This window comes from Pelobates fuscus, chromosome 11 (assembly GCF_036172605.1).
Source record: "Pelobates fuscus isolate aPelFus1 chromosome 11, aPelFus1.pri, whole genome shotgun sequence".
Taxonomy (NCBI): domain Eukaryota; kingdom Metazoa; phylum Chordata; class Amphibia; order Anura; family Pelobatidae; genus Pelobates; species Pelobates fuscus.
In genome coordinates, this window is record NC_086327.1 from 43,141,823 (window position 1) to 43,166,978 (window position 25,156).

The 25,156-nt window shown below is 40.0% G+C and overlaps 1 protein-coding gene across 1 annotated transcript in view; it reads right to left on the reverse strand.

Moving 5' to 3' along the window:
- PTPRH (protein tyrosine phosphatase receptor type H) overlaps positions 1 to 25,156 on the reverse strand; it is a 165,371-nt gene that overhangs the window by 78,674 nt on the left and 61,541 nt on the right. The window contains exons 2-3 of the mRNA XM_063435559.1: positions 15,170 to 15,215; positions 10,426 to 10,689 (exon numbers count right to left, since the gene is read on the reverse strand). Of these exons, the coding sequence (XP_063291629.1) occupies positions 10,426 to 10,689; positions 15,170 to 15,215 (310 nt within the window). The remainder of the gene's footprint in view (positions 1 to 10,425; positions 10,690 to 15,169; positions 15,216 to 25,156) is intronic.

Sequence of the window (25,156 nt, forward strand, 5' to 3'; positions counted from 1 at the left end):
CAAAAATGTAAATTTCTCATGTGATGCTTTGGTTGATTCTGGTGCAGCTGAAAATGTTATAGACCAACAGTTTGTCACCAACCATGTACTGCCGCTCAAAGAAATAACCACACCTTTGGCCGTTGATACCATAGATGGTAGACCACTGTCCCAACCTCTGTTCACACAAGAAACCTTACCTCTTACCGTAACGGTAGGGGCTTTACACAAGGAATACAGAAACAGAGAGAAATAGGCGCTCTCTATGACACAACAAATAAGTGGGGGCTGCTGTATACAATAAGAGGATTCCCAAAACCTTGTGTTACGAAAAACAAAAAGAGTATACTGCGCCCAAAATTATACGTACATACAGCTGTAATACAAAGTGGCTGGTTTAAAACGACGGGGATTACACCGTCCAGGCGCTACAAAGCAGAGCTCTTGTATAGCTCCTCCAAATGTGAGTGGCTCTCCTACAAGCGATTAATTGAATATCTTTCCACCCTGCAAAAATTGCATTGCACTATTATTGTCTGTTTTTTTATTCTGAGGTTTTCAACCAGCCACTTTGTATTACAGCTGTATGTACGTATAATTTTGGGCGCAGTATACTCTTTACTCTTTTTGCTTTACACAAGGAACATATCACCTTCCAAGTTATTTCATCTCCTTCTTGTCCCATAATACTTGGTTTCCCATGGCTTCTCAAACACAATCCGCGTATTGATTGGGTTAAGGGAGAGATACTAGAATGGAGTGGTGAATGTAAAAATAAGTGTATTCAACCCATTTCTAAAAGATTGGGCACGGTAAATGTATCTACACTGCTCCTCTTTCTACTGAGGTTCCTTTCCCCTAATTGGAGGTTAAAGAAGTATTTGCATACTGATGTTTTACATCCCTAGAGATCTTACGATTGCTCAATTGATTTGCTTTCTGGTAATATACCCCCTAAGGGTGGTGCATATACCTTAAAGCAAAATCATGGAGGAATACATAAACGAGTCCTTGTCTAAAGGTCACATACGCAGATCTTCTCCAGCCAGTGCTGGTTTCTTCTTTGTATCTAGAAAAGAATGAGATCTGCGTCCATGTATAGATTATAGGGCTTTAGGCAAAATCACATTTCAAAAAATGCATATCTTATACAACTCATATCCAAATTATTTGACAGACTCCAAGGTGCCAAAGTTTTTACCAAATTCGACCTTAGGAGTGCTTATAATTTGGTGAGGATAAAGGAGGGATATGAGTGGAAAACGACTTTCAATACTAGAAATGGGCATTTAGTCATAAGATCTTGACAAAGCCCGCTGAGTACGGACAAAAAGCATAGATGAGCTGAGGGAAAAGGCCTTCATTCACAATCTTTTACCAGTACCAGCGGAATCTCTCAGTGGTGTAAAGTTATAGCGTCCCTCCGTTTCGGATTCCTATACTGCGGATTGTGGAAATGATTTTGGACTTATCCAGCTCCTCCGGCAGAGTGGTAAAACGTCTTTACCTACACACTGCTTATCTGCATGTACTGGACTTTTTTTTTTTTTTGTGGTTATTTAAATATTTCTTAAACCACTATCTTTTACACCATAGTGTATTAGAAGGTTTTTAACTAAGTGAAATAAAACAGTTTTTAATCCACCCTGCTTGCAGTATCCATTGAGGAATATTGAACTGTGGATATAAGTAACTTTTATTTTGCAACATCATCAAATACATTGTTATTAAACCTTGACACTTTCATATCCACCACTGTGGAGGTGGCACAAAGATTGCACTTCAAAATCATTTTCCCCATTATTCCCTTTTCTATATATTATACTTAAAGGACCACTATAGTGCCAGGAAAACAAACTCGTTTTCCTGGCACTATGTAGTCCTTAGGTCCCACCCATTATGGCCCCCCTCCCGCTGGGTTGAAGGTGTTAAAATTTTATCCACTTACCTTTCTCCAGCACCGGGCTCCCTCGGCGCTGGGGAACTCTCCTCCTCCTGCCGACGTCAGCGCCGAATGCGCATGCGCGGCAAGAGCCGCGCACACATTCAAACCGCCCATAGGAAAGCATTACTCAATGCTTTCCTATGGACATCAGCGTCTTCTCACTGTGATTTTCACCCTGAGAATCGTGGAAGTGGCCTCTAGTGGCTGTCAGGGAGACAGCCAATAGAGGCTGGATTTACCCTGCAATGTAAACATAGCAGTTTCTCTGAAACTGCTATGTTTTCAGCTGCAGGGTTAAAACTAGAGGGACCTGGCACTCAGACCACTTCATTGAGCTGAAGTGGTCTGGGTGCCTATAGTGGTCCTTTAAGGGAGACTTTTTAGTCGCTGTTACTTTTTTCTTAAACTCTGAATTTCAAAAGTTTTGGGAATTACCTTTATGTGTTTAACAGCTTTAAATGTATATTAACTTATTTTAATGAAGATATACAGTATTTATTATTATTATTTTTACTTTAAATAATTGTTGCGCTTTTTTGATTGTATTGTCTTGAGAGTATTTAGTCATGCCTTTTGGCTTATGTAATGCCCCAGCCTTGTTTCAGGATCTTATAAACGATGTGCTTAAAGAATTAATTTATCCTTTTGTATTGGTGTATCTCAATGATTTACTCATATATTCTCCTGATCTCTCTACTCACCATTGGCATGTGAAACAAGTTTTACAAACCTTACTAAAAAATGGGTTAAACTGTAAACTTGAAAAAGGCCTGTTTGATCAGACAGAGATTCAGTTCCTGGGTTACGTGATTTCTGCTTCTGGTTTCCAAATGGATCCAAAAACTTGAGGCAGTCCTGCACTAGCCCCTACCCAGTGGACTGAAAGCTATTCAGCGATTTATAGGCTTTACCAATTATTATCGTAAGATCATAAAGGGGTTCTCTACTGTTATAGCCCCCATTACTAACCTAACTCATAAGGGGGTAAACTGTCACATATGGTCACAGGAAGCTAAAGAAAATTTGATCATCTCAAGACCTTGTTTGCTTCTGCTCCCATACTAGTGCACCCTGATACTAGCACACCTTTTATACTAGAGGTAGATGCATCGGAAATAAGGGTAGGTGCTGTTCTTTCTCAGAGGGAAAGACAGGACACCCCTTTGCACCCTTGTAGGTTTTTCTCCAGAAAGCTGTCGCCAGCATAAAGAAACTGTGATATAGGCAACAAAGAACTGTTAGCCATTATCCTGGCCTTAGAAGAATGGAAGCATCTTTTGGAGGGTTCTAAAGATCCACTTTTGATCATCACTGATCACAAGAATCTGGCTTACATAGGTGAAGCCAAGAGATTGTCTTCCAGACAAGCCAGATGGTCTCTGTTGTTGTCACTTTTCAAGCTCGTGATTGCATACAGACCAGGCACAAGAAACGTCAAAGCTGACACCCTATCTAGGCAATATGATTCAGAGGAAGAACAGGAGCATGAAATGTCCACTATCATACCTCCTGAATGCATTATTGCCTCTACTGTTCTTATGTTGTCCTCGCCTCTCCTTAGTGCCATTATGATAGCTCAGACATAGGCTTCCAGCGACAAACCATATGGTAAATTGTATATACGAGTATCAGCAAAACAATAGCTGCTGTGACCTTTTCTTAAAAGGGAGATAAGAGAGTATGTTACAGCATGCTGTTTGTGCTGTTTTCAAAGTTCCACATAGACAGCAATGTGGTTTGCTACAACCACTTCCTTTACCTCACATTCCATGGTCCCATCTTGCTATGGACTTTATTGTCGAACTTCCAGTCTCAAAAGGTTTTAACACCATACTAATGGTCGTTGACTGGTTCTCTAAGATGGTGCATTTCATTCCACTCAAGATGCTGCCTTCCGCCCAAGATCTCGTACACATATTCATAAAGAAGATATTCAGGTTCCATGGAATTCCTCTGAATATTGTGTCTGACAGGGGTTCTCAATTTGTATCTAGGTTTTGGAGGTCTTTCAGAAAACAATTGGGTATAGAGTCATCATTCTCCTTGTCCTATCATCCACAGACTAACAGTGCTCCTGAAAGAGCTAACCAGCCCCTGGAACAATACTTACATTGTTTCATGAATAGCACACAAGAGAACTGGTCTGATTTGTTACCATAGGCTGAGTTTCCTAGGAACAATACCACTCATGATTCCTCAGGTCTAAGTCCATTCTTTGTTACTAACGGTCGGCATCCTACTGTCTTGCCTACTACATTTTCTGATACTGCTATTCCTTAGTTAGATGTTACGTGACACTTGGACTCAGGTTCATGACGCTTTAAACAATGCTGCTGCTCGTTTTAGATGTCAGGCTGACAAGCGGCGTGGTGGCACACCTGTGCATCAGGTTGGTGACAAAGTCTGGCTTTCTTAACGGCATATCAGGTTGAGGGTTCCATCTATGAAGTTTGCATTCAGATACATCCGCCCTTTTGTGTCATTCCCAGGATCAACCCTTTTTCCGACTCTCTTGCCCTTCCTGCTAATTTTCATATTCCGAATACCTTCTATGTCTCATTGCTTAAACCTTTTTTTAACGAAATGCCTTTTGTCACTGGAGTTTTAGGTGACAAGCTACCCTTTGCCCCTGGCTGTTGGAGGAGCCTGATTGCCAGCCTTCTTCCTCATGACTATGGTCCCGGGGAGATTTTGCCCTTTAAAAACATTATTTGGCCATATCAGATTTTATTTCACTACTTCTGGCCCTTTAAGAACTGTAGGGAAGGATTGGTACTTTTTATATGGCACTTCGGATGCAGCTGAAGTGCCGAAGTAGCCGCCCTTTGACAAATGAACACGTGGCAGTGGCCATTTTAATTTAGTCGAACGTGGTCAGCGGTGTGTGCCCCTGAATCCATGGAACTAAAATCGGCTACACATTTGCACGAACACCGCTGACCCTGACCTTCTCCTCCACTTCGACGTTTTGGCTAAAGTCGAAGTGCGTTCGACAATTTGAACGCCATGTTACACTGTGCTATTTGCACGAATGGGGCCCGTTCATGCATTCGAATGGGACATAGTCGTTTTTTCTATGTGAACTGACTTAGAAATAGACCGGCCGCACAGCCAAACTCTGTGGAACTGTTTTGGGCAGGAAATCCTGTGTGCGGTCGTTCAAAAGACGCTTCCCCAAAACTTTAATTTTATTTTTTCGTGGGATCTGAGTGCTGTTCACATATATTGTGCGCTCCGACCCGAGCTATCTGGGGATAGGTAAATGTGGGGGTTCTGTGTAATATAATAAAAATTATGTATTTTTACGTGCTTTTATGTATTTTGCTGTTAGTGCAAAATGTAGATATTTTCTGTACCTGGAGATAATTGAGTTTACTGCAGTGCCTTAACCCCTTGAGGACGTAGGACGGTTCAGGACCGTCATCGGCATTTTTGCGTTGCCGACCGACGACGGTCCTGAACCGTCCTAAATTTAAAATGTACTTACCCGATCGCCGTCGTTCCCCCGGCGGCGATCGGCGGTGCTCCCGTTGTGGGGAGACTGCCTGCAGCCCAGACAGTCTCCCCATGGCGGTTTAGGACCCCTGGGGCCATGTGATCGCCCAACAGGGCGACCACATGGTCACAATAGGTGTCCTAGACTCTGCCTGCAGGGGGACTGCCTGTGCTGACAGGCAGTCTCCCTGCAACTGTAAAATCATAAAAAAATTTAAAGTTATAGTTAATAAAAAAAATATATATTATTATATATGTGTATATATATGATATATAGACATATATTATACCTATATAATATATGTCTATATATCATATATATAATGTCATGCTAAGTGTATTTTTATATTAATATGTACATATATTAATATAAAAATACACTTATAATTAATTTGCACACGTATATATATAATATATATAATAACTATATATATTGTATATATATATTATTATAAAATACGAATAATAAATAATTTAAATTAAATTAAAAAAATTAAAAATAATAATAAAAAATTGAAAAAAAATTATATATCTATACGAAATTTTATTCTAACTGTATTTTGATATTAATATATATATATATTTATATCAAAATACACTTAGAATGAAATTGTATATATATCTATGTATATTTAAATAAATAAAAAGAATGCGAACTATTCATATGTCGATATACAAAATTACATAAATAATTATATAAATATACACGTAGACTTCAAATATATAAATATGTATATATATTTAAATTCTACGTGCGTATTTAGGTAATATTTTTACATAATTAAGTTATTTTATTGATTGCAATTTAAGGGACCTGCCTGCCAACCCAGGCCGAAAGACCAGAGAATTTAATTTGCTATCACTGTATTTTACCCTGTAACGTTCTACGACACCCTAAAACATGTACATGGGGGGTACTGTTTTACTCGGGGGACTTCGCTGAACACAAATATTAGTGATTCAAAACAGTAAAACATATCACAGCGATGATATTGTCAGTGAAAGTGACTTTTTTTGCATTTTTCACACACAAACAGCACTTTTACTGATGATATAATTGTTGTGATACATTTTCCAGTTTTGAAACACTAATATTTGTGTTCAGCAAAGTCTCCTGAGTAGAACAGGACCCCCCATGTACAGGTTTTATAGCGTTTTTGAAAGTTACAGGGTCAAATATATAGGTCAAATATTTTTACATTGAAAATGGCCAGGTTGGTTACGTTGCCTTTGAGAGCATATGGTAGCCCAGGAATGAGAATTACCCCCATGATGGCATACCATTTGCAAAAGAAGACAACCCAAGGTATTGCAAATGGGGTAAGTCCAGTCGTTTTTAGTAACCACTTAGTCACAAACACTGGCCAAAATTAGCGTTCAATTTAGTTTTTTACTTTTTTCACACACAAACAAATATGAACGCTAACTTTGGCCAGTGTTTGCGACTAAGTGGCTACTAAAAAAGTCTGGACATACCCCATATTGAATACCCTGGGTTGTCTACTTTTAAAAAAATATGTACATGTGGGGTGTTATTTAGCAATTTATGACAGATAACAGTGTTACAATGTCACTATTGATACATTTTAAAAATGTATGTTTTGAAACCGCAATATCCTACTTGTACTTATAGCCCTATAACATGCAAAAAAAAAGCAAAAAGCATGTAAACACTGGGTATTTTTGAACTCAGGACAACATTTTGAATCTATTTAGCAGTTTTTTTCATTCGCTTTTGTAGATGAGTAAAAGATTTTTCACATAAAATTCAAAAAACGTGTATTTTTTTCAATTTTTCATCATATTTTTTCATTTTTTTTAAATTAAATTAGATGAGATTATATAAATAATGGTATGTAAAGAAAGCCCCTTTTGTCCTGAAAAAAACAATATATAATTTGTATGGGAACAGTAAATGAGAGAGCGGAAAATTACAGCTAAACACAAACACCACAAAAGTGTCAAAAAGATGCCTGGTCGCAAATGTACAACATCGCAAAAAAAGTCCAGTCCTTAAGGGGTTAAGCCAATTATCTCCAGGATGGAGAGGAGGGATTTCATTGTGTATGTGGGAGTGTTATTATGTTAATTAGTGTCCCCATTGGTTTGTGTCCCTTTTGTCACAGTTTACCACCAGGTCCAGGGGGTGTGCCTCTGGCCTGAAAACTTGTATATAAGGAGTAATAAACGCTCACAGGAGTCAGATCATCTTGAACCTTCTTGAAATTTCGGCTCATGTTTGGGGGATTGGAGAACTACACTCTGGGGATTGCTATAATCACTTTACTCCCCAGGGTATAATCACTAAGCTCTGCTCAGAGCTTAATCCTGTTCCTGCTCTCTGGAATTCGGAGAGGTCGACCTACTGGAAGCTGGACCCTGGTCTTGGGTCCAGAGTGGGTGGAGACGGCGAGACCCCAACCAAGCTGCGGCGGTTCGTGGAGTTTGCAGTGGTTATGGTGCCTGGTGGAGTGCTTGGAGACCTCGGAAAGCACTAGGAGCATCCGTCAGCAGAAGGTACCCGGTCAGTGTGCCAGCAGTTCCATTACACCTTTGGTTTTCAATAGGTACATTACTCCTTCGGTTCCTCCTTCACCTTTGGTTGTTGACGGTCAGGGGAAGTACAAAGTCAGTTCTGTTGTTGAGTCAAGATTGTCCCGTGGTTCTCTTCAATATTTAGTTGACTGGAAGGGTTATAGTCCTGAGGAAAGGTCTTGGGTTCCTGCAGCTGACGTTCATGCTGGTCGTCTGCTTCGGTCTTTTCATGCCAAATTTCCTCTCAAACCTGGTCCAGCCCACCCAGTGGGGGGTCTTCGAGTGGGGGGTACTGTCACGGCGCAGGGGGTTCATATCAGCGTGGTAGAAGGGGTTATATCCATATAAATGCTCTGTATGTGCCTGCCCAGCCTTCTACCTTTCTTCAGGATTTATTTTGATCTAATCTGCTGTGAAAACTCTATGCCCGATAATCAAGCAACTGAAGGACTCAAACATTAGATACAGGGTTCAATCAAATCCTCATAGCTGAAGTAAATGGGGCTCAACATAAATTCTCCTCGGACGCCAATCAGTTGAATTTTGACAAGTCTGTGGGATACCTCAGTGTTCCGGGCCCATAATGTAGTCTTCTACTTCCTATACTTGAGAACCACCCACCAATCAATCATTTGAACAGAACGAAAACAAAAGGATGATGAAACAATGAGAAATCCATTATGAATATTAATCATACTTTTCTTTCTGCCTTATCTCAGGAATGCCACAGTTCTTAATCTCCTGATTATTTTACAGTGATAATAGTTACCACAGAGGTGAACCCTCCTTAGTATTTTGTTTCACTCATATTACCACAATTTTTATCACCACTGTCTTGCATAGGTTCCCTCAAAGTCTTTATTACTCATATTATAACCAGTTATTTAAGAACTTACCCTACATCACTTATTCTTACTCTATCTGCTAAATGCCAACATGGAACCTAATGTATCACTTTGTGCACTTTGTAGAGTTGGGGGTTACCTAATCCACCTACGTTTATTAAAAAAAAGAGGTTTTGTTATCTCCATAATTTGAATATAATATAGCAGGAATGTGGAACTGCACTCAAACCCATTGAAATGTATCCAGGTGCACCAGACCAGTCCCAGTACCAGGAACCAAATATTTGATGAGGAAACATAGAAGAGAAGTCCAGGCACTCTCAGGATACAAAAAGGCAAATGTACTGAACCCACTGCAACGTTTCGACCTACACGGTCTTTGTCAAGTTTGACAAAGACCGTGTAGGTCGAAACGTTGCATTAGGTTCAATAAATTTGCCTTTTTGTATCCTGAGAGTGCCTGGGCTTCTCTTCTATTTTTGTTATCTCCATAATTGTGACATCTTCATTATGATTTTGTCTTATATTACATGGCTAACATTGTATCACACTGGACCACTATGGAAGGTAAGCAGGAAAGGGGGGAGAACATACTTACACAACACTCGGACTCCACAAGGACACACAGAGAGCTTCCCACATACAGCTCTCACCCTCTTCCACACATTCTCACACACATAACACTAAGCCACCACACACACAACACTTACAGAAACAGATCCCAGGGCTCTAGGAGGGGCCCCAATTTGCACAGGCAGCATAGGCAGCCTTAATCCAGCTCTGGTGATAAAATAAACCAATGCACTGAAAAATACCTGGACTCATTTGAATATTTTTGATAAGCTTTTCAAATTATTTAAAGGGGCACTATAGTCACTAAATCAACTTTAGCTTAATGAAGCAGTTTTTGTGTGTAGAACATGCCTCTGAAGTCTCAGTGCTTAATTATCTGACATTTAGGAGTTAAATCCCTTTTGTTTCTTTTTATGCAGCCCAAGCCACTGACTGTGACTCACACACAGCCTGAATGAAAACAAAATGGTTTCATTTTTAATCAGATGTAACTTACTTTAAAAGTATCTATCTCCTGCTTTGTGAATTGAACTTTAATTACATACAGGAAGCTACTGCAGCGTGTAGCAAGCTATTAACAGAGCAGGAGATAAGAAATTCTAAATTAAACAGAATTTGCAATAAAGAAAGTATAAACATTAGCTGACTCTTTATAGGAAGTGTGTAGGAAGGCTGTGCACATCACATGCAGGGAGGTGTGCCTAGGGATGCATAAACAAAGTGATTTAACTCCTAAATGCCAGAGAACTGAGCAATGAGACTGCAGGGGCATGATCTATATACCAAACTGCTTCAGTAAGCTAAAGTTTTTTTGGTGACTATAGTGTCCCTTTAATATTTTTGGATACACTTTTAACATTATTATTTTTTTCTTAAAAGTATTTTTTCAGATATTGATATATTTTTTACATATAATATATTTTGTGATAAATTAATATTTTAGAAACCTTCTGTCAAAATCTAGGTTTTAAAAACGTATTTCTAAATTTAAAAAAATGACAAGACAAAATCACATTGCAAAATATTTTGTAAAACCTGCAAATAAAAACTTACATGTGGTGAATTCTTTCGATGCAGGATCAGATAAATTACCAGAAAAGTTTGTAGAAATGTTGAAAGTATAGGTTACTCCAGGATATAGTCCATCCACTGGATAACGTGTAGCATTAATATCTGTTGTGTAGGTATTCACAGTTGTGCTACCATTTAACACAATAATGTGATATGTGTAGCTGTGTGTCACATCAGGAACTGTCCACTCTAATGTTAAAGATGAGGTTGATATATTACTTGCAGTAACATTTGTTACCATGGGTACTGAAAGGAAAAGAAAGAGAGCAATTATTTCAATTCCTGACTTGCATGCCTATCAGGTGTGTCAATGTCAATACAAAAAAAATAAACACAGTGGTGGTTTTGAAGAGAACATATCAATTTGCTCAGTAAAGCCCTTGTCATCAGTCTTCTAACATAAAAAGATTTTTTTTTAGGTACTTAAAGGAACACTATAGCGTTATTATTACAAATGTGTATTGGTAATGCTATAGTGCCCTTGTGGCTGTTTAGGTCCCCTTCGGAGGGTAAAATAGGTAGTCTACTTTTCTTTTCTAACTCACAGCACTGATCTCCAAACTTCTGCCCCACCTCATTTGCTGAGACCATAGAGATTGATCCCAAAGGAAAGCACTGGGAAGCTAGCACGTATACAAGGCAAAACACTGAACAGCGCCAATCGTATGGTCACTATGAGACCACCCAATTGAAATTGTTTAACTCTGATATTTCGGAGAAAGACAGTGTTTTCACTCGCAGGGTTAAAAAGGGGAGGGACATAGATCACTTTATTGAGATAAAGTGTTTTGGATGCATGGAGTTTCTTTAACACATTTCAGCAATTATCACCGACTCTGTGTGATAAATAACCAGTGGGTGGCCAGTCATGTTTAATAAAATAAAATTAAAAGAGTACCAGATTAAATAATTAAAAGTATATTGAATAAAACATCACTTTAAACAAACTATATTTCCTGCTTACCTTAAAAATTATTTTTTTCCTCTTCTATTATAGCCAACTAAAATTATAATGCCATATTTAGAGTAAATCTGACTTTCCTAGTGTGTGTCTGCCAGGGTCAGAGCTGGCTCTATCGTTAGGAAAACTAGGCAGCTGCCTAGGGCACACAACTGCCTAGGACGCAGACTCTCCACCGGCTTCCCCATAAAGCGCATGGTTCCAAGATGCACTGCTGTGCTCAGCGCAGGCGCTGTTACGATTGGCTGAAGTTAGCGAGAGACAGTATGAAGCTGACTGAGTGAGTTGAGTGTGACATAGAATCTTAACGCTGCCTGTACACAACAACAGTGCATCTTACAGGCAGCATTGAGAACCACTGTCAGCTGTTAGTCTCGCTCAGAATGCTTGGTGGCCTTTAATGTGGGAACAGGATTCAGGTCACCAGCCAATGAGATACAAGTTGTGCAATATCACTTTCCTCCAAGCAGGGAGGTGAGAAGGAGCACTGCGTCTGCCCATACTATTACATCATGTTGTGTTGTAAATAAATAAATAAATGAGTACTGCCAATTGAAAATGATTATGAATTTTTAACTTGTAACGGTGTCTGCGTATCCAAACGTTTTATAATGGCACTTTTTACATTCTATTAATTATGATGAATAATTGAAAAAAGTGCCATGATAAAAAAAAAAAAAAAAATACTGTAACAAGCCATCCTCCCTCCCCTCACTTTTCCCCAATGTTTCCTATTTTTTCCTCTGTGGCATCGTTGGGAGGAAGTGATCTTGTGTTTGCCGCACAGGAGGGAAGTGGAGAATCACTGGACCCAAGTATGGAGATGAGGAGAGGATCCAGTGGGAAAAGTAGACATGAAAAGGGGGGATTGGACAATGAAACGAGGGGAAATAGGGGGAAAGGACATTAATACCTGGTCAGGGTTATTTGCTAAAGTGAAATCCATGTAAATTCATAGTGAATTTCTAATTTATGGTCAGAGTAGCAGAATTTGAAGCATAAATTACTTGAATAGTTTTTCTGCTAGTTTGGCCTTAAATTTCAAATTCCTTTTGAATTCCCAAATTTTTAAAATAGTGAATTTTCACTTTAGTCAATAACTCTGTATGAGTGTGCTTATAGGTTGTCTGAGTTTATCAGAATGTCTGAAAACATAAATAAAAGCGGCTAAGTGTGTAAGTGATAATTTCTGACTATGACTGTGAGTGTGATAACACCCACCATAATTTATTAGTAACAATAACAATATTAGAAAATAAATATATTTTCTTTTTATCTAAATATTCAGTGTATCTGTGCAAGTGTGACTGTGGGTCATACATGGGTTTTTCAGTAATTATAAAAAAACAAATTTCCCTGTTACCATGAAATGCTAATATTTATAATGGGTGATGTGGGCACTGATGGGCATCGATCTTTTGCACTGGGAGTTTTAACACTTAAAACTGGCTATTTCGCCATAGCATACAGTATATACACATGTATCATACAGCAAGTCAAGCAATTGTGGGGATACTGGTAGGAGGCTAAACATTATGGCCTTGATTTAAAGGATCACTATAGGGTCAGGAACACAAACATGTTACCCTGGCCTCCCTCACCCATCCTAAATATAATATAATCTTACCTTTACTCCAGTCTGCTGCTGCTGGCTCTGCCATGATCTGCCTGCTTGGCTGACATCATCAGTGTTGCTCAATTCCAATCAGAATTGGCTGAGACTGTCAAAGAGACAGATTAGGGGCAGAGATAGCACAGGCCTGGCCAATCAGCATCTCCTCATAGAGATTTATTGAATCAATGCTTCTCTATGAGGAAAGTTCAGTGTCTCAATGCAGTGGGTGGAAACACAGAATTGTATTGTTGCACACCGTGCAGCACTAACCCAGGAAGCACCTCTAGAAGCCATCTGAGGAGTTGCCAGTGGAGGTTTTACTTTGCAAATATAGGCTCAAGCAATTCACTACTATTTGACAAGCACATAGCACCTATCGAATTCAAAAGCAAAAAGATGTTAATAAATATTTTCTTTGACTATTTGGCTAGTGCTGCCAGAGGGCAAAGTCTAGGGGTATCAAATATGACTCCTGCATTAGTACAAATTAGGTTATACCTCCCATGCCCCCACTAATCACGCCTTGTACGCCAACCAATCAGGAAACTCTCACTTAATTGCATAGCGTGGGAAAGCTTATAAGATATAAACATAAATAGATAGCAGTGGTTGTTTTATTTCCATATATAATACTCAACACGGCTATATTACATGTAATCTTTTGTTTTGGTAATAAACAATTATTGCTTTCTTTTAAGTCTTTTTCAGTAAGGTAAAGGAATTGCCCAGATGAGCTGAACATTTTTCCAGGTTATTTCAATACGTATACTTTATGGAAATTCAACTGGATCTATATTGAACAATAACATGGAGTATCCTTCTTAAAGGACCACTCTAGGCACCCAGACCACTTCAGCTTAATGAGGTGGTCTGGGTGCCAGGTCCCTCTAGGATTAACCTTTTTTTTTTATTAACATAGCAGTTTCATAGAAACTGCTATGTTTATACTGAGGGTTAATCCAGCCTCCAAAACCTCTAGTGGCAGTCTCATTGACAGCCGCTAGAGGCGCTTGCGTGCTTCTCACTGTGAAAATCACAGTGAGAGCACGCAAGCGTCCATAGGAAAGCATTGTAAATGCTTTCCTATGCGACCGGCTGAATGCGAGCGCGGCTCCTGCCGCACATGCGCATTCAGCCGATGACGTCGCAAGGAAGAAGGAGAGGAGGAGGAAAGCTCCCCGCCCGGCGCTGGAGAAAGAGGTAAGTTTAACCCCTTCCTCCCCCCAGAGCCCGGCGGGAGTGGGTCCCTGAGGGTGGGGGCACCCTCAGGGCACTATAGTGCCAGGAAAACGAGTATGTTTTCCTGGCACTATAGTGGTCCTTTAAGTATAGTCCAGTTGGGGCATTAAAACATCTGTTGGTAACGTGAATCATGTCACTGGCGCCTTTTAAAGAGGACAGACCTACCCGGAATGAGGGAAGTTCTTCCCAAATTGCAGCAGGTCAGCTTGGCGTGTGTTCACACCAGAATATCTGCCAATGAAGCATGCCGGCCAACTGAGGGCAGGCCATGCAAGGCAAACTGTTTCAGAGCTCTCTCCATGGTCCTAGTGTCCTGACTGTAGCGCAAGCACATCTAATGATACACTTGTGACACGCTTTTTGGAACAGTTCCCTGTCAAAATGGCGGGACTATACCATAAACGTGGACTGTTCCACCATAATTGGGTCATTTGGGGAGCCTGAGTTAACCCCCTGTTGACTACCATTACAACAGCCTGACTCACAAAGATTAGCCATCCAGTTGCAATGAATTTATATTCCAGTGAGTAAAGTGGCGAACGTTTCAACGTTTAAAGAAGTTGATATTTTGGTTACTTTGTTCCCCCAAAAAATACTAAAATAGCTGATTATGGCAAATACGTGTTTATCTTGCTAAAAGACTTATCCAATACAACTGGAAAACTGAACACTTAAACAAGATGATGTATTCAAATGAACAAAATGTATTGAATTTGCAGTTTCAATAATTATTTACTAGCATATTAAAAATGTCATGATCAATAACTTGTTTGAAAGTTTTAAAATAAGAGTAATTGCCAATGGAATATACATGCAGTCTTAACTGGTTTCCACAGTAATTAGGACTTATCACATTTCCTATCAAAATACTTTATTAATTCTCCCCAAATATAAAGAAATTGGTTTACCTGTCTGAGCAAATGCTGTTGTTCCTCCATGCCATATCAACAATATCTGTAAAAAAAAAAAAAAAAAGGATAAGTACTTTTTGTAAATAACATTGAAATGCAAGAAATTGTATATCATAAACTGCATATGTGTTCTAAAATAAACATTGTACAGTAATTTATCACACTTTGCAATAATAATGCATTTTGCTGGGGCGGCGGAGCCTGGCAGTCATCCTGTAAAGACGCCATCTCAGCTTGCTCTCCCGTATCCTGACACAATCTACGAAATATCTCCCTGACTGGGGCCCATCCAAACCCAAGAAGCTCTTACCTGGCATCACGAACAACTCTGCATCAATTGATGCCTCGGCAGTGGCACAAATCTGCAACCTACCGCGCCTCGCCACTCCTGGGCCTCGAGGTGTTTCTAGGCGGAAAGGGAGAATGAAGCAGCTGCCCGGAGTACTCCCCGTCTCAAACAGCCACAGGTACTCCAACCATGGGCCGCCATACCCAAAAACAGCCGGCAACAGTTTGCAGGGTAGGGACATTCGAGAGATGTTGCTCAGGCCCGCACAACCTGAACCAGCACACGTGGTACAACACAAGATCCCCTCAAGGCGAACATACCTTACTTCCTGCATCCCTCCTGAAGGTACTCTTAGCTGACATACAAAAGTTATTAGCAGCTGATGCAGCACTTGTCAAAAAGGACATACAACATGTTTCTGACCGTGTCATAACCGCGGAGGACGACCTTGTGGGAGTTCATGATCAAGTAACCACACTCAAGGCCAGAATTCTCCAACTACAAGCTGAGCAGCAGGTGCTGGCCTCCCAAATCATGTCCCTTGAAGACAAGCAATGCCGGACTAACATCAAAATCCGCGGTGTTCCTGCCACAGTTCCAACTGAAGAACTGCCACACTATATTCGGCGCCTACTCTCCTTAATATTGTCACAAATGATTGCAAAGAAAATAATCTTGGATGGGACTTACCGACTGACTAGCTCAGTCTGCATATCACCCAGTACACCACAGGATGTAATACTGCGGTGTGACAGTACACGACAAAATGCAGATAATGTCAGTCCTGAAAGGTAAAACACCACTGACCTTTGAAGGCTCCCAGCTCTTATTCTTTCAAATGTCACCAGAGCCACCTTACTCCGGCGCAAGTCCTTTGGACCAGTGGCCACCCCGCTGAGAAAAGCCGGCATCCCATACAGATAGGGGAACACTGGCTCCCAATCTCACAACTATGACTGGAGCCCCAGCTTTCTTGCACACAATAGGACTGCCTCCTTCACAAGCTCCCTCCGCAGGTGAAACTCACCCTGAAACCTGGGAGCCGGATGACAGCACCTCGCCAGACCCGATGATGCGAAGCCCTCAGGCCCTAGACACCGGAAAAAGAAAACGGGACTAAGGCACCTAAATAGATTGCCTGTAACATAGCTCTTTCCAACAAGCTAACAACCCAGTTCCTTTTGCAAGTACTTTATGTTTTCTGTTTTGCTTATCTTTATTTTGGTTCGGCAAACGGGCTAGAATAATTATCCCCCCGCAGGGTATAAGGAAGTTCCGACTTCCTTACAAGGAGGTCAGTAACCCCCTTACCACTGACAGAAAATTGGCATCTATGATAAACAATACCCCCCCCTCTCCCCGCCACCCCCATGGTAAGGGGTTTAAGCCCCTTAAAGGAACACTTTAAGCCCCAAAATAACTTTAGCTTAATGAAGCAGTTTTGGTGTATAGATGATGTACCTGCAGTCTCACTGCTCAGTTCTCTGTCATTTAGGGGCTAAGTCTTTTTTGTTTCCATTTTTGCCCCCCCCTGCATGAAAAAGGATAAAATTGTCAATCAGATCTTACAGGACAGTGTGTTTTCTTCAGAAGTTGTAATCTGCTGATGTGTTAATTGAACATATACACATGAGGCTATTCCAGGCTCTAACAGGCAATTAAGCGATCAAGAGATACAAAATTCCAGATGAAACACGCTGTGCAATATGGGAACCTAAAATATGTAGGCTCTGCAGGGGCATGATTTATACACCAAAAACAAAGCATTAAAGAACAATTCCACAGAAAAAAATCCATATTTAGTAGATATACCCCCAACAAATACATGCATGCATTTTTCATGCATGAATTAATTTCGGTATATCTTAAGAGAGCTTGCAAAAGTTGCAGTTCTTCTGAGTGCAGGAAGCTGCAGTGCTGTATGGACGTGGAGTGGTCCTTCAGTGAAATTTTAAATTATTGGCCCAAAATAATTTTAAATGGTTTATTGATTAATTAAGCCAAGTAACAAATCCACTGCTTTTGTACCATGATTTTGTATTCAAAAGCTTATTTGTAAATGTAAACAAAAATGGGAAGTAACTTCCGAAAGTATTTATAGAAATGAGAACCTGTTAAAAAAATTAAAAAAAATAACTTTATACAATGTGTTGTGCAATTCCTAGAAATTGAGAAAAAATTTCATGGCCAAACAATATGTCAGCCCTTTTAAAATGCAGACTCAGCAGAAGAATAAACAAGATTTTAGATTGATTGGCATTAGTGCTGGTTTCGATTGTTTGACTGTGAGCAATTCTATTTCTTTATGTTTCCAGTGAAACTAACTTCTATCTCCCAAGGTTTCACATGGTTATACAGGGGCAACTAATTTTAAGGAAGTTTTTGGACAGTTTTGCCATATTTTATGACTTTGTCATTCTCCTTTTTCAATTTGTAAATGACTTTGTCATTCTTGTCGGTATTTGTCAATGTACTTCATGACAAAAGGCTGAATTGGCAGATGGACCGGGTAGGATTTTTATTTTTTTGCCTGAAACTGAAGCAAGCAAGGCGAATTGTTGGTGTAGGACCCACCTAAGAGGTTTGCCTTGATGTGGCAAGTGGGCTTACATATAATGGCCATTGGAGTGGAACTAAAAACCTTTATTTATGTAAATATGCACATGGATTTGGAATAGAGCCCGGCGCTGGAGAAAGGTAAGTGTTTAACCCCTTAACCCCTCTTGAGCCTGGCGGGTGTGGGAGGGTGGGGGGGACCTATTAACACTATAGTGCCAGGAAAAAGAGTTTGTTTTCCTGGCACTATAGTGGTCCTTTAAGTATAGTGATCATGCCCCATGAAAAATTTACTTTCTCCATTTTTATTGTGTTTTGACTTCCTCATTAAAGTCGATCAGTAGTCGCATCTAGATTACTGACGGTATCTCTACATATTTACTTCTGTGGTTGCACAATTTAACACCAAAAAATAAGTTGGTACATCTGTAAATCTGTAGTCATAAGAAAATAAATAATTCTTCAAACACAATTTTATGTAAATCAGCTTGGTCAGCTGAAGTTGTTATGGTTATGCAAATAAAGGGCTGTGCCAAAAGCTTCTTAAAGTGACAACCTACATTGTAAAAAGAAAATGTGATTGTTCTCCAGCATAAATAAGGTGAATAGATGGAGATCTACCACTGATGTTTGGCAGTTCACATAACAGGTCCTTGTATTCTGTTCTTCTATTTGTTATGTCCTATACTGTAGACAAAACTACCTATGACCTATCTAGAAGCTCAGCCATTTAAAGGGTAATGCAATATAAAGGGGGACCAATTGTCTGTAATACACAGTAAAAAATGTGGCAGAGAAATTTCACTAGAAAGACAATCTGAAAATAATGGGAATTAGGGTATGTTACAACAAATGGGACTGCCTACCCCAAGTTTAATGGACACATTAGTGTCTAAAATGCAGATTGTTACAGAGAACAAAAGTGAATAGGTTTGCAGACTTTGCAAAGCACACGGTGGAACTCCTATTAAGTAATTTTTAGGGCATTCCTGAAGCATACAAGGGTTTGTTCTTGGGACTTTAACAGAGATATTTACTAAAGTGAGAATTCAAAGTGAATTTCAACTTTAAGGTCAGAGTAGCCGAACTAAAACCATAGCTGGCTTAGAGAATGTTTCCAGATTGGCTATTTTGACCTTGCAGGATTATTCACAGAAGTAAGAATTCAAAGTGAATTCAATGTGAATTTTGCGTTTAATGTAAAAGTAACTGCCATTGAAAGATTCCCTAAATCAGCTATGTTTTTAGTTTGACTATTCTAAGCCTTAAATGCAAGATTGATTTTGAATTCACTTTAAATTCTCACTTTAGTGAATAACCCTGTGAGGTTTGAAAAAAACACTTTAGTTTGTGTACTAAACTCGGAAATGCCAGAAGGTAAATTTCATAAAGGGACACTATATGCACACAGACCACTTCATCTCAAGTGTCCCCCGCCGCTTGACCCTGCAAGTGAAAGCACTGCGGTTCTGCAGGAAAGGCTTTGTTTACGTTGCAGAGTTTAAATGCCTCCAGTGGCTGTCAGAGATAGCTCGGCTATTTCAATCAGATGGTCTCATAGAGCATTGAATTAGCTGAGTTTATTGATCTTGATGATCTCAGCCACGGGCTCATGCCAACAGGATGGAGACCAACACGGTGAGGGCTGAAAGATAAGTAAACCTCACCCTTCGAGCATTCACATGGCAGGGGGGACGCTAACATGAGCTAGATTCAAATTATGGCGTTTGGAATACACATCTGTATTCCTAACTCTATAGTGTTCCTTTAAAGGTGGTGAGTGGAAAAACATTGTACATTAAAGGGACACTATAGTCACCAGAACAACTCCAGCTTTTTGTATTTGTTCTGGTGAGTAGAATCATTACCTTCAAAGAAAATTCAGTGTTTACATTACAGACTAGTGATAACTGAACTGGCCACTCTTCAGATGGCTACACGAGGTGATTCCTGGGGCAGTGCTGTACTACTATTCAGTGTCTCCACCATCTGCCCGCAGACACTGAACGTTCTGAAAGAATTGCATTGATTCAATGCATCTCTATGAGGAGATGCTGATTGGTCAGAGCTGTGTTTGACTTGTACTGCCTCTGCCCCTGATCTGCCACCTTGGCAGTCTCAGTCAGTCCTATGGGGAAGCATTGTGATTGGCTCAGACAACCACTTCTGATGATGTACAGCAGGCAGATCAGGGGCAGTGGTTTTAAAACTACAGGGTCAGGAATACATTTTGTGTTTCTGCCCCTATAATGTTCCGTTAACTAACATGCCACAGTAAAAACTTAGGGAATCTTTAGCCAAACATGCAGAGATATAAATACCAGTCTAATTTGAAGTATATGCATCAACTGTTCTGTTGCGCTTCAGTTAACATTTTTTTCCTATTTCCTTTTTTTGTCCTGAAAAGCAGTATTCTGCCACAGAAGACACATGTGAATCACTGGTGTCACATCACATGCGTTGCATATAACATACTGAAAATCTAAATCCAATCACCCTTCATATAAATCATCCCGGTTTCTGTCAAACATGTTGTATTAGTGTTTCTACAAGGAGAAACTAATTATATTAAAATGTTAACAGTGACTCAGGATGGTGGAATGCATCTGTCTGATCAGTTTATTTTTCAATACATTCTTCCTTGTAATATTTTATGTTTGAGTAATAGGCTTAATAAGGTTAAAGGGACACTATAGTCATCAAAACAACTTTAACTTAATGAAGCAGTTTTTGTATATAGGTCATGCCTCTGAAGTTTCATTGCTCAATTCTATGCCATTTAGTTAAATCACTTTTGTTTCTGTTTATGCAGCAATGACCACACCTCCCCTGGCTGTGACTGACACAGCCTGCATGAAAACAACACGGTTTCAATCAGATGTAACTTACTTTAACATTTTTATCTCCTGCTCTGTAAACTGAACTTTAATTACATGCAGGAGGTTCCTGCAAGGAAAAAAAAAGTGTAAGCATTAGATGACTCTTTACAGGAAGTGTTTGGGAAGGTTGTGAAAGTCACATGCAGAGAGGTGTGACTAGGGCTGTATAAACAAAGCGATTTAAATGTCCAAACAGACTTCACAGGGAAAATTATAAGGCTTGCACTAACCTTTTATTTGTTATCTTATACTGATCGCTATAAATACAGAACCCCCTGGCTACGGTAAAAGAAAGCAGATTTCTAAATGTCTTCCTCTGGCTTCCGAATTCCAAACAACGGGCTACATTCAGTTTCAAAGGATAATCATGGCTCTAGTAAGTGAATACCATAAACCATAAATCATCAATCAATTATCAATGGGAGAACTGCTATTCAGTTACCAGAGTTAAAAGGTTACTCCAAGTTCATAACTACTACAGCCCACTACACTGGCACCATTCACTGATAAGGGTGCACACTATTTTACAATGAGTTTGCCACTTATTAGGGTCCCGGCCAGACGCAAGCCACAATAATGGCGACTGAAAAACATTCGGCTTATGCTGAGTTATAGAAGCCGAACAGCGATACAGCTGTTCATTCATGGGCTGGAGACTTCAGCCACTGAATGAGCACCCGTGTATAGAATATACACAAAATGAACACTAGCAAGTCCGGAACATTTTTCTGGGCTGGCTAATGTAAGCTGTTGGAAGTGGAGTTACATTTCTGGTAGCTAGCTACAATATCTCAGTATGTTCATACCAAAACACTGCATACACTGAAGCCCATGGAACAACGCAGTGGGGGAGTGGGCCTTGACAGAGCCAGGGAGTGGGCAGGTGCTAGTGTTTGGGGGCTGGGTTAGGGTAATGGAGCTTGGGGGTGGAGAAAGGGAGTATAAAGAGCAGCCATGTTAGAGTAGGGGCCATTTTAACCAGAGCCTCTCTTGCCTGTAAATTGTCCCACCCACCCTCCCTGTTTTTTTAGCAGTTCCGTTTGGTCACAGCGGCGGAACAGGGCGTAGTGAAAATTGTAATTTTGCGTGGAGTTTGAACTGGACAGGCCAAGGTGTAGGCCGGATGGAATTAAGGATTGGTTGGTTCTAGCTCTTCGGTGGCGACGAACATGGGGGTGTAGGGGTGTCTGAGGTACACCCCTACAGTTAACAGTATGATATGGGGCCTCTTTGGTAGGCCGTGTTTCAAGTGAAATGTTATTTGGTTGTTATTTATTGTTCAATTGGTAGGGTCATTGTCAGGGGTACTGTGTGGGGGGATAGTAACATAATGTATAGTTGGACAATGACCCTAAATTATGTTAAATTATTATAATTAATTAATAAAGCTGTGGACTTTGTACTCCAACAGAATTATCTGTGTCCGTGTCTTATTTAAGTATAAGGTTATAGCACATGCCGAATAACGTCTGTGCAAATGTCAAGGGTCCTTGCAACATGACCCCTACAAAACTCAGAGAGTTTGAAGTAATTCTTTAAATTTATAATTCATGGTAGAATCTAAGTCATAATGAGATTTACTGGAAGGGTTAAGCTAACCCTTTTTTCCTGTTTGAATAATGTCCTCCTGGGCATTATTCTTTAGGCCCCTCCCCCTCCTTACATTCCTTGAAAAATAGTTTTAAATGAAGTTTTACTTACCTTAGTCAAGCCCCCGGGGCAAAGCTCCCAGTGCTGCTTGGTACCCCTCTTGTGATGTCACGGACGCCAGACAGATGTCCAATCAAAGGCTTCTTGGGAGAGGGAGGGAAAGAAGAAGGAGGGAGGACGAGTGGCAACATTTTTTTTCGCAAATGGGATAAGGGAAGTTTATCCAGGCTCTGCCTGCAAAGGAGATATATATTACGCCTGGTGTCAGCGTGCAGTGCACACTGACGACAGATGTAAAATATGCACAGAATTGACATATGCCAGGAGTAAAACTATTACAGGCATAAAATTGTTAAAGAGTTTCTCTCCTTACTGGCATTCCCAAATATCTTGTGGGGCAAAGTCAAGATGGATTAGGACTTGAAGGCAATAAACATATACTGCAGGAGGCTCTGTCCATCAATGCTGCAATGCTTCCTTTACATGCTAGCTTTCACAATAAAACATCATTACGTTGCCTTATATTATATATATATATATATATATATATATATATAAAATGTTTGTATCTCTGAACATATGTATTCATGTAGCTAGGGTAGATTCCAGGACTGGCACTTTCGGAAGTATAGTAAAAATAGGGGATGGGCTCGAAAATATTGTTGCCTGTGTCGTAATAAAATAAATATGTTGAACTGCTGATTCCTATGTCTTAATTCAATTCAAATTTTTTTCAACATATTGCAGGCCAGTGAGATCTGATCTGGTTCATATTAAATAAATATCACTATCTACTGTACATATAAGAAAACAAGGAAACAAAGTACAAAGAAAAAATCCTAATGACATATAATCGAGAAGTTCCCAGTTCTCTTGTAAAAGAGGAACCCACAGCTAATTTATAGAGACAATGTAAATTATATTTTCAAGCTAAAAGGTAGATTGTCTTATGGGACAATGTAAATTATCTAGTTAAACTTAAATGAGTCCATGTGATATACAACTGTACTGCGACAACACGTTATCTTGTCGTGTCCAGAGCTTATCATTTTGGAGCGTTTCACCTAACACGCAAACCACAAGGTGCTTCCTAAAACCAATTGTAAATACGGAAAAAAAAAAAAAAAAAAAACATGCTTGCTTTACTTTCTACATTCGTAGGGGGTATATATGAGATAATGTTATTAAAGAGATTCTATCATCAATGGGATTCTAAGCAATCCTGTGGACTAAAATGATTAGGAATTAAATGTAATGAATGTATGCTGCAGGTGTCGCATTCCTTCAATCTGCAACACTCCCTGCACGTGTTAGCTTACACAATAAAACAACCTAGCTATGCTACCTGTTCGCACACCGTTGGCATTTTGAGAGTTGCTTACAGAACACACATACTTTGAGTGCTTATCTCATATAGAGAAACATACTTGAAGAATGAATTGTTCTAGGTGTCATATATATAAGGAATACTCCAAGCACCATAACCACAACAGCTCACAATCCTTAAAGCAATCTGTAGTATGCACAACATTCATATACTACACACAATCATTTTACCATTAGAACTCATACTCTACATGCAGTTTTGACACACTAAAAAAGTACCCTGGCATAGTCCCCCATCATGTAACTGTTTTCAAAATATTTGGGACTTACTTGGGTCTCCTGGTTGCCCATGGCCCAGACCCTCTACAGGTATCACTATAGAAGTTCATACTTCTGCACTAGTGATATCAATTCCACGCAGGGGACCCAGGTAAGTGTCAAACCAGGAAAACAGTTGGATGTTCAGCCAGTTTTACGTTTATCGAGCATGCTCTAGTTGTTATGGTGCTTAGAGTGCTCCTTTAAAGACTTAGCAATTTACATTATAGCCCAGCTTATTCTGGGCACAGAGAGCCTGTGCTGCATTGGAGGAAAACAAAGATAACAATTGTTTCTGGTTAAGATTAAGAATAATGGTATCTGGCACTCCAAGGTATCCCAAATGTTGGTGCTTGTACAGCAGGACCAGATCCCTGCTCCACAGAACCCACTTCTATAACATCAATTTAAATAATTATCAGCACACAGCAATGTCGTCTTGTGGTGGTTTATTTTGTCATCAAACATAAACAAGGCAACGCTTCGACACTTGATGTGTATTTCTCAAGCCTTCAAGTGTCAAAATGTTGCCTATTGACGGCACAATAAACCACCATGAGACAGCATTTCTGTGTGCTGAGGATAATTTTGACAAATTGTTTCTGTTTCTCCTCCTCTTTCTATGCTCTCTGTATGCTGTCTGACAGGTGCAAAAGGCAGAGCTTATAATATCAGTTAAAGGATTCCTATAGAGTCAGGAAAACAAACCCGTTTTTCTGACACTATGTCATCCTTGGGGGACCCTCACCCTCAGGGTCCCCCTCCTGTGGCGCTGAAGGGGTTAGAACCCCTTTAGCAGCTTATCTTAATCCAGCGCCAGCCCAGCGCTAGTGACCTCTCCTCCCCTGCCATCAGCTCCTGAGTAGAGCTGAATGCGCATGCGCAGGAAGAGCCGCGTGCGCATTCTAACAGTCCATAGGAAAGCATTTCTCAATGCTTTCCTATGGACGTTCTGCACACTGGATG